General features: G+C 29.4%; 1 protein-coding gene across 4 annotated transcripts; it reads left to right on the forward strand.

Moving 5' to 3' along the window:
- The first annotated feature begins 3,162 nt into the window (after window positions 1-3,162).
- GBP (GAGA-binding protein) lies at window positions 3,163-4,758 on the forward strand. Of its 4 annotated transcripts, none has more exons than XM_006586658.3 (3): window positions 3,185-3,253; window positions 3,466-3,579; window positions 3,754-4,758. In XM_006586658.3, exon 3 carries the CDS (start codon window positions 3,765-3,767, stop codon window positions 4,611-4,613), a length of 849 nt encoding a protein of 282 aa, XP_006586721.1. In that variant the 5' UTR covers window positions 3,185-3,253; window positions 3,466-3,579; window positions 3,754-3,764; the 3' UTR covers window positions 4,614-4,758. The 4 variants fall into 4 exon arrangements, with proteins under 4 accessions (XP_006586719.1, XP_006586721.1, XP_006586720.1 ...); XM_006586657.3 differs by having other exon boundaries at window positions 3,193-3,253; window positions 3,676-4,758; XM_006586656.3 differs by lacking the exon at window positions 3,466-3,579 and having other exon boundaries at window positions 3,163-3,253; window positions 3,676-4,758.
- The last annotated feature ends 6,526 nt before the right edge of the window (window positions 4,759-11,284 follow it).

Consider the following 11,284-nt stretch of genomic DNA (forward strand, 5'->3'; position numbering starts at 1 on the left):
ATTATACTTAATCATCCAAATTTTGTGGTTTATATACTATTTAACCTAAAATTTATGGTTAAGACTTAATTTCTCGTTTATATGTATTAAAAAAATTAATGGTTAAAATTAATTTGAGTACATATTTAGTTATACTTTTTTTAGAAGACATACTTAGTTATACTTAATGATTAAAAATTGATTCTTTTTTAAATATTTGTTTTGTTTTGCCAAAGATCTTTTGACAAATTGTTAACATAAATTTTCTTTTTAACAAAATCTTTTTTTGTGTAAAAGCACTGAAGATATTCATCGTTCTCTTTGTTTTATAAAGGTTAAATCAGGACCATAAATTGTTTAGAACAAGGGCAAGATATATATAGCTTGAGATGTGTCACGAGTAATGCCTTCCTTTAAGAATTTATGTCTTCGATGAATTTAATATTGCAAAAATCCTTTAGAATTTAGCAGGTTTTTAAAAGGAATGGTCCCAAGTAGAATGGAAAGAGGAAGAAAAAAAATAACCGAAAGAGGAAAATAATAATGCTCAGATGTGAGTCAGTGAGTGTGATATTCCAAAATAATTTAAACTTTACTGATAAGGTATGTGCATCGTGTGTATACTGTATAGGAAGGAATGCAAATCTACTGATTTGAACTAAAATTTAAGTTATTGACCAAAAAGAAAAGTATCACTAAAATTAACGTTTTCCAAAAAAGAAAAGAATTAACAACATACACTTTGGTCCAATTTCATACATGTAAGTTCAAGAATAGATAATGTTGTTTTAATTTTTTTTACACTGTTATCGATTTTTTTAGGATAAAATGATCTAATTATAAATCATCATATCTGTTTATACTAGTAGTGTCTTTTTTTACTAAGTTGAATCCTATGACCATTTTGTACTGAAAAATATCTTCTGACAAATGTTTTTTTTTTTTTCTGGGGTCCACTCTGCAAAACTTATTTACAACTCTTTAGCACACTAGTTGACTAATAAACTCCTCCCCTAAGCAACATGCCAACGTGGGACTTTAAGACTTTTAAAATGCACTCAAAACAAATTTGGGTAGCTTGCTTAAAATGTAACTATCAGTCATCAAAATAAATAGAGGAGTAGAAATTTGTAACGTTGAATATGGTACCACTGGCTGGTTTGGATCATGAGTCCAGTAAGGCCCACGCACAAAAGGCCCAACCCTCGTTAATTTTGAACCTCTAAGTTTTCTACAAGTTTCAACACAAAAGGAAAAAGAATATAAAATTTTCCATACCTAAGTCATGCCCAAATTTCCAAACTAGTTTAGATTTTAATGTGGTAGTCAAATATTGGAATGTAGGTCAAAAAACAAAAGTTAACTTTCGGAATTAATTTTAAAACGAATTTATAAGACAACAACAATCGTGAGCCATAGATTCCATTTATGTCGCTGAATTTTGTAAAGTTATGTTTTATGTCACTGTCTCATTTAACTCATATTTACTAATATTAAAACCGCTTTTCATACAACAAAATATCAACAAACATACTCTATGCTATCCTATAAAACACACCAAATTAACACGGCATTATAGGTTTTTATTTTGTTTTTATCATTATACGGCATTATAGGTTGAGCTATCATTTCACTGAACGTGCAAAATAAATGATTTCTTTGAACTTCGCACATTTTCATATTAAAGTATATTGATATGGGATTTTCAGTTTAATCGTTTTAAAATATTAACTAACATAAAAACTAAAATACAATAAAATTGGGGTCAAGCATAAATATTGGCTTAATAAAATGAAACAAATAAATTAAACTCAAACATGTCACATGTTTATTTATTTAAAATTCTCTCCTCTGATAAATTTGTAGGGATTGATTTAATGAGAAACAGCTGTTTGGTATATAAATAAGTAAAAAAAGAAATATCTATATCTATATCTATATCTATATATATATATATATATATATATATATATATATATAATTTTATTTGATTTATGCATTTGATAATCCAATAAATGAAAGAAATAAATTTTGGTCTTTCAAAACATCTTTTCAGTTTGAATATTCATAATAATAATAATAATTAATGACTAATAACTTCTTTTATAGTTTGTAAAAGTGTTTAAATTATCGATTTACGTTATCCTATTCCTTCCTTTCCTTCTTAAATTATTTATCTTGTAAAATAAGGATTTCTTATTGTGCGTCCAAAAAAATGAAATAATATTTTTATTGTAGAAATATTTATGATATCAAAACAATTGTCTTTTAAATAATTTTAAATATTTACTAAGATGTATTAATTATTTCCTACTATATATATATATATTAATTTAATTTATGTGTTTAATTGTCCATTAATGAAGGAAATAAATTTTGATCTGTCAACTTCTTTTCACTTTGAACATTCATTATAAAAATTAATGAATAATAAGTTCATTTATCTATACTTATTAACAATAAAAAAATACCTCCATTTGTTATATACATTTTACTACACCATTTTACTCTTTGTTAATTTTTAAATTTTTATTGCTTCTCTCTTAATAATTATCCATTATTACTCTCATGTTGTTAATATTTTTTTTTTTTAGTTAAAATAGGTAAAGAGACCCAAAATGTCTCTCCACTAGTAGTTTATAAAAGTATTTGAAATAATGATTTACATTATTATTTTCATCTTCAGTTATTTAGCTTTTAAAGTGAACATTTCCTAAATAAATAGAGAAATAGTGTATCTTTTTTTTCTTTAGGCAGAAATAGTGTATTTCGAGTGTGGTGTGTACCAAGAAAATTCAAACAATTGTGATCTTTGCAATTTGCATATTTTTATTTAAATAAAATATTAAAAAAATAATTAATAACATTAATATTTTTAAGGATTAAATGTTTTGAAAGCCTATGATAAATGATAAAATTTCATTTTAAATGTTTGACATTAATTAAGTAATACATGTTATCTTATAAATTAGTTTTTTAAACATCAGTAATAATGTCACATTATCACATAATTAATAACAACACTCAAAATAACATTTTTAATGTATTAAAAATTAAAAATATTAAGAATCTAAAATAAAATTTGTTCAGTGAAATTAAATATGTTTAAGTTTTTTTTAAGACAAAAATATTAGTATTAGAATCTCATAAATGTTTTTTATTTTAATTTTAATTTTTTAAGATTAAGATTAGATATTAAGATAGCGTGCAGACCTCTCTGTTTCCCCTTTTGCTCTCTTCATTTTCCATTCGTAGACGCCAAGAACCCTAACAGGTACTGCCCTTCTCGCTCTGCTCAAACATTCTCTTACCCTCTTAGTTTTTTCTTCGATAGTTGAAATGGGTTTTCATCAAAATCCTTTTTTTCCTCTCTCTTTTTCTCATTTCCCCACTTTCATTTTGACCTTAGATTTTAATGATCTGTTTGGTTTTTTTACATAAAGATATGATTTTTTCCCACTTTTTTCATGGTAAAATGGATCTTAGATCAAAACTCAGAAGCTGAAGCCTTTGGGGCATGAGGTTTTGCATGTCTACATTTATGGGATTTGTGTAATTTACCCCCTTTTCTGGTTTGACTTTATCTGAGCTGAAACAAAGGTATAGGTCAGAAAATTGCATTCTGTTTGTTTTAGTTTTTTTTGTTCTATTTTTGGTATTAAACTTTGTATGATTTGAATTGTGTTGGTTTGTTAGGAGAATGCAATGGACCTGGATAATTTATGAGGATATTTAACATAGTGTACATTGTGCTCCTGTAATTATTTTCATCAGTTGGTGTTGTGATGGATGGTGATAATGGCCTTAACATACGTAATTGGGGTTACTATGAACCCGCCACGTCGTTTAAGAGCCACCTGGGGCTGCAACTGATGTCATCCATGCCGGAAAAACCTCTAATTGGAGGGCGCAATGCTGCGGTTTTAGCTGGTACTAATGGGGCATTTCACCATAGGGACATTGGTGGTATGCCCCAAGCTACATACCCTATGGAATACATGAGGGATGCGTGGATTAGTCAGAGAGACAAATATATGAATATGATACCTACAAACCATAATTATGGTGGTATTCCGGAGACATCTTCAGCACATCAAATTCAAATGATTCAAGCACCAGAATTGCCAAAGGAAGAAAAGCCAGTGGAAGAAGCACCTGTCATCGAGAAGGAAAATGGAACTCGGAAGAAAAGACAGAGTTCCAAGGTTCCCAAATCTCCCAAGGCTAAGAAGCCAAAGAGGGGGCCTCGTGCGCCAAAGGATGAGAGTGCTCCTGCAGTTCAACGTGCAAGGATTCCGAAGAAAACTACTGAAATTGTAATAAATGGGATTGATATGGATATTTCTAGCATTCCGATTCCGGTTTGTTCTTGCACCGGGGCACCTCAACAGTGTTATAAATGGGGATCTGGTGGTTGGCAGTCTGCATGTTGCACTACAGGCATGTCGGTATATCCTTTGCCTATGAGTACGAAGCGACGTGGTGCTAGGATAGCTGGAAGGAAAATGAGTATAGGAGCATTTAAGAAAGTGTTAGAGAAACTCGCAGCCGAGGGTTATAACTTTTCTAATCCGATTGATTTGAGGACTTATTGGGCAAAACATGGCACCAACAAGTTTGTCACTATCAGGTAGATCTCCTCTATGGTCATCTGGCCTGTTATGTCTTTTAGCCTTTTTGTGATGTATATACATGTGTATTTGGCCAGAGACAGACTTCTTAGCTGGTTTGTAGTACAACAATTTTCAAAGTCATTAGACATCTTGTTTTCTCTTCTAACTCTTTAGTATCTTTACTTTGTTGGATTTAGTACATGGAAATTCATCTTTTGGTTGGTTGGTTCAGATTGGGATGTTTTATTAATATTTAGAAGGAGAATTTTATTGGTTCAAAAACCTACTGGTGATTGAACATTTTTTCCAACTCTTTTTTACTTACAACTAAATGTTTTTCTTCAATTTTTCAGTGTGATACCAAGCTGTCTGTTGTGTAAAAACATTATTAAAATATGCTTATTGATCATGACCTGTGAAAGCTGGGTTGGAATGGAAAACACTACACAATGCATTAAAATAGTAATGTGTTTCTAGATGGTCCGATCGAATGGATGTTTCATCTTGTTTAAAAAGCGGTGAAAACAGTATTTAATGTTTTATCCAGAATATTTTTCTTTACTGCATTTCTGTCAAAAGTGAATAAAAGTACTTGCATCCTAGCATTGCTATTTTGAATGATTTGTGCTAAGGCCATTGTAGAACCATACCATTGTGGGGCTCAAGTCTCATACCTTGCAATTGGACCCTAACAATTTGATTACCAAATCATTTTAAATTCCTGTTCAGTTTTTAGAGAAACACAGGTTTGTTGAACTCTGTAGGTAAGATGGTTGTAATAGTGGCGGAATTTTTATTTTTATGCAAGTCTGGTTATGGAAAAGATATTGAATCAAAACATGGCTTTTATGTTTCAAATTTGAATTGTTATTAAGTTCATGCTTTATGCCCATTTAAAAGTTCCTTTAGTCATAGAATAGAAAAGAATAGTAAAATTAGTGGCCACTAGAAGTCTAAATAAAACTATTGTCTGTTACTTAAACTAGTATTTGTTATAATACTAATTTATATAATGTAAAATTGATGATAGAGGTACATGGTCTCACTTTTAGTTTATTAGTAAACCAGAAAAAATGAGAAATTGCTGGTTGTCATGGTTTATCAAATAGGAAGGGCTGGGTTAAAGGGGAATGAAAAGTTGCAGCATATAGTAGATTGGTGAGGGATGTGTGACTTTCTGTTTGTCGACTGTTACATTGGTAATATGTTGCTTGCATAGTTTCTGGCATTCAATGTTGGGCATGTTCAAATTTTACCACTTGAACCTGACAATTTGTTATGTACTTTTTTAGTCCTTGACTGGGAATTCTCACTAGCAAAGCTGTGAGTTTAATCCTTAAGCCAGGGGTGGTGGTTAGGTCATAAGTGCCTTCCCTGTAGAGGTGACTCTAGGATTCGAACCCTTGACAGTGCCGTAAAGTTTGCCTGGATTATAATCCACTTCTACTGTGACTAACCACTCTTGGATGATGATTGTGGTATATGCTAATCTCATTTGTTTCCTTTGCTAATTTATAATAAACTATCTGTACGTTGAAAATTGAGATGATATGCATTTCTGACGAGTAACTCAAACTTCTTGTTCAGCTGTTTAATTACAGATAGTTTATTATAAATTTGAAGACATATTATAAGGTATATTTTTCCACAAGATTTCAATTGTATCGTATCATCTGCTGTATAAACTGAAGGTCTAGTTTTAATTCTCTTTTTGTCTTTGGGTAAAACAAAGAGAAGCTGAACTGAGTCCCCCAAAAGGGACTGGTTTTATTTCTTGGTAAATTGATTTAAATTGTTTTTTTTAAATGGAAAATAAGTCTTTTGCTTTTTGCTCCCTTTCTGAATATTATTTGAGAAAAGAGTGGATAGATTGTTATTTTTGCTGAGAAAAGCCACAAGTTCTGTATTACCATGAGGTTATGTTTAGATTAATGAAATTGGAAAGGAATGGAATGATATTTGATCTCATTGTTTGGATTGTTTGAAATCAAACTATATGTGATGCATTTCTTTCTTTTTCTTCCTTGGTCCAATTTTGGAGGTACATATGGAATCACTTTTGTTTTCTTTCTTTTTTTCTATGGCATCATAAAAATATTCAAACAATAGAAGATTAACTTTGTTCCATACCATTCTACTTCATTTTGTTCTATCTTATCCCATTCCATTCCACTTATCATTATCCAAACATACCCTTGGGAAAATTGATTGTCTAAATTGGTGTAGTATGTGAATATATACATACAAATTTTCAGGTTAATGACTTTGCTTTTAGCAGTTTGATAGTTGAAGGTTGAAACTTGAACGTGAGAGGGAGGAAAAGGTGGTGGGATAGCTGCGTGATTTGGGGTTGTAAAGAAACTGGAAATGGGGAAGCTTTTGGTTTTTTGGCCTTCTAGAGGCTGTGAAGTGTGAACATAAATGTGGATGTTGTAAGATTTATAGGAGTAGGCTAGGACATTTAATTGCATAAAGCCAGTGATGAATAGAAGATGCTGTCTTGTTGAACTTGGGGAGTAGCATCTAAAACTAAAGCTTACCTAAAAATCTTGAATTTTTATGAAGTCAACTATGATAAAATCCAAAGTTTACCAGCTAAAGAGCCATTGTTCCTGATTTTAATCAACGTGGCCCCTGACGATGATGGTTAGTAAAAGACTTAAGCCCTAGGCTAAACAAGTTTAGGATAGTGTTGTTTCTGCACCAAAAATGTTTAATTAACTTTGCACTTAGTTTAAGGGGGAAATAGGAGATAGAGTGTAGGAATATGTATCTTTTAATGTTTTTGGTTTCATAACTAAAAAAGAAAGAGGATCTAAAAAGGTGTGACAAAATGAGAGAAATTATCCACAAGCTTGATTGATACTTTGTTATGAAAAAGACCCATGGGTTGTAAAAGCTTTCAATAAATTGCAATTCACAATATTAATTTGTAATTTATGCATATTAAGTATGCCTTTTTTTAATATATTTTTTTTTTCAAAATCTCTTACAGGAACTTACTATAAAGAGTATGTTTTCTTCTTCATAAAAACAGTAATATAAACCCATGAGGTTGATAATTTTTTTCTAAAAGCACCTGAGGTTTTCATTCTCTTTATTTTAGTTTAAATCTAGAGCATAAATTTGGGTACCTTGCTGAAAATGTATTAGTCATTAAAAGAGCAATCTATTTATCCCATTATGTGTATGTTGAAATCCGACTTTATGCACTTTATTACTTTAATCGGTGACGCTATTGCCTACATCATGGCAGTAGTAATGAATGGTGATCACGGTAGAATGAAGGTGATAGCACGAGATTTTTTTCTTATCAAATTAAGGTAGGTTCATAATGCATTGTTAAAGTCATAGAACAGTGACAAATTAACAAGTGTGATCTTGCCATGTTTTATTTGAAGCAACGGCATTGAGTTTGAGAAGTGATGGTAGTCTCCATCAGTTTGTTGCAATCATGCACGTTGGAGAGTAATGCACATTCTCGATGAGAACAACGTATGAAAATAACACTTTCAATCTAATAAAATTGTAACAAACAACAATGCTACGCATGTTGGGTTAAATTTAAAATCAAATATAGCCCTTAAGAGTAGTATTTTCATATATATAGCACTTTAGAATTTCACTATACTTGATAGTAGTTTTCAGTCTCTTACGCAACATTACCAGTCTAATGTGATTTTCTTTCTTGGTTTGGACTTTTAAGAAACCTTGGTTTTCTCTTATAATGGTTACAATAATATCAAGCTTTGTAACATCAATAAACGTTACAATAATATCTTCTGGTTGACATGCGATGTTTAACAAAAATAGTCGAATAAAAACTTAGTTGGTAATAAAAAAATTGTTAAGCAGAAGTTATTATACTGACTTATTTCAGAGAATTAATTATTTGTATTTTTGCTAATCTTTTGAGAGATTTTAAAAAGATATTTTTAACGAAATATATACAATTTTATTCACATAAAAAAATCATAAGTGTATGAATCATTTACCAAAGTACAAAATAAAAATAAATATTTTCTTAGTTCTTCTATAAGCACAATTTCTATAAATACAACAATAAAATATTTAAGATAATATTAAAATAATATTATAAGAGTTTTTATTGTGTTTTTGTATTATATTTAATATATCTTTGTTGATCTATCATAAGGAATTGTTGAATTGGTATGTGACTCTCCGAAGTCCGAAGGGCTGTCTACAAAACAGCTAAAATCCAGCCATATAAGCAAGAACAAAACAATTAAGCTAATTACAATATACTATCCCCATTATTTCACCATTTTCAATGGTGCTTTTACAAAATAAGTCCATTGAATTTATATATATATATATATATATATATATATATAAAAGAGACAACCAATTAATTGGAATTAACGACTATTCAATTTTTAAACGTGAGAGTAATAGATTTGCTGAAGTGAGTAATAGGAAAATTAGAGATCATATAAAAAACAAAAGTGTATATTTATTTTTTTAACTTTTTGGGATGTAAAATCGTTCATTAAATTATTTAAAGTTGAAAATGCACATATGGTGACATTTTTTTTTTGGAGATCGATAACATATAGTGACATTTGATATTAGCAATTCAGGAAACTTTAATTTTATGGACTGAATTTAGTGAGGATTGATATATTAAGAGAATTTATTTGATTGAAATTAATGACTAATTAATTTTAAATGTGAGAGAATAACAGAAAAATTAGGAACCTTATAAAAAAAAATAAAAGTGATTATTTCTCTAGTTGAATTTGAACTCTATTTTACGAAGAAGAAAAAAAACATTTCTGATATTACAACATTAGACCAGCTAATAATGTAGTAATAACTGGTCTAATGTATAAATATTAGTACTAAACATTTTTTTTACTAAAAAGCCTGAAGTAAGAACTTGAACCTCCTTATGCTTGACTCCACATTGCCGAGGTCTAGAATTAATACAGATCACAAAGGTATAGCTAGTGAAGTGTTCACGTAATTTAAATAAAAAATATAATAAATTAAGTGTACTTGATGAATATGAAGCCATGTATATGGTAGCTTATAATTAATAGTTGTCTGGCCTGTAGAGATTCCTGAAGCCAAGGATCTTTTTACATATATGACTTAGAACAATGATAAGGCAATGTTGTTAGACTGCCAGAGAACGTGTTTGATTCTGTAAGCATAATCAAAGATTAATTCTGCCTTTCCAACCAATATGAGTCAAATGTCCACAAGAACAGGACAGTTTCGTACCCGTTTTCCTTTTTGACATTTATATGTGAATAAGTTATTAACATACAAGTTAAAAGACTAGAATATTAAATTATGAGGTTGCCGTTTAAAGTTTCTAACCAGATAAATTAGTATTGGAATATACTTTATTAAACATTGATTCCTTTACTTGTCAGTTGATATCTAATATAGATGCTATTTTTACTTGTGTAGCACTTCACTCTTGTTTAAGTTCTGATTACACGCATGCTAAAAAATATGCATAAACTCTACTCAATTCTCAACTCCTTTATTTTTATCTCTTTCTCTTCGTGTGTGTGTGTGTGTTATTTGAAGTCCTCTACTTAAAATATATGTGAGTTAAGCCAAGTTTAGGGTTAGATGCATGAAGCGAATCGGTAAAATACTGTTAGCACATGTACAGATGCTATTGAACCATGACAAAGCATGATTGTTTAATGCAAAATGAGACATAGAAATAAATCGCAGACATTGATTTATTTATTGAAGACAGTGTATATATGTCCAAGTGAAAGGTTTCCAGGTTAAACTCTAAGTTCATTTGTGATAAACATCAAAGTAATTCACGATAAGGTTGAAAGAAAGCTTTGACAATACTTCGGCTTGCTTGGTATATATACTATAAACAGGGATAAAGTGATATCGTATTGGATTAATTTATCCTATCAAGTAATATATATATATATATATATATATATATATATATATATATATATATATATATATATATATATATATATATATATAACATAATATAAACGGGCCCTAAATCACCTAATTAAATCAATCATAACCAAGAGTGACATACACCTTGTACTTTAATTACGATGTCTACTTAGAAAGAAAATCGTAGCCCAAGATAATATGTCAATTTATAAAGCAAATATTAAGTGTATATATATAGTGAAACCATTGAAAATAAAAATCAGTTACATTTATCATTTTATGTAATAATTTTTTAAAAAAATACTAATAAGTACTTTTAGGATATTGGTTAAGAAATTAAAATGATTTTTTTTATTAAAATGCATAAGATTACGTTAATTATGATTTTTATATTTTTTTATAATTTTTGCAATAAATATTTTTTCTTTTTATTTTCTTAATATATATCTTAAGCAGACTGATTATCAATACCATTAAAAAAGTGAATATTCCCTAAAACTTAAGTTATTCTAATAAGCACAAATTAATAATTAGGACTGTGACCTTGCTTTTTTCATATTTCCATCAATGAAAATCACACGCGTATGCAATGTAAAAGTTTTTTTTTTTAGATAATTAAGTGTATATGAAATAATTAATGTCTCATGTTATTTCCTTTGCACATTTAAGTAGTGTTTAGTAAATTGATGGAATAGAACAAAACATTTTGTTTCGTTCTATTATCTTTGGTTTCATTTTTGTAATTAGAACCCAAACGTACCATGCACTGTTTAATCTCA

This window comes from Glycine max, chromosome 9, assembly GCF_000004515.6.
Source record: "Glycine max cultivar Williams 82 chromosome 9, Glycine_max_v4.0, whole genome shotgun sequence".
Lineage (NCBI taxonomy): Eukaryota > Viridiplantae > Streptophyta > Magnoliopsida > Fabales > Fabaceae > Glycine > Glycine max.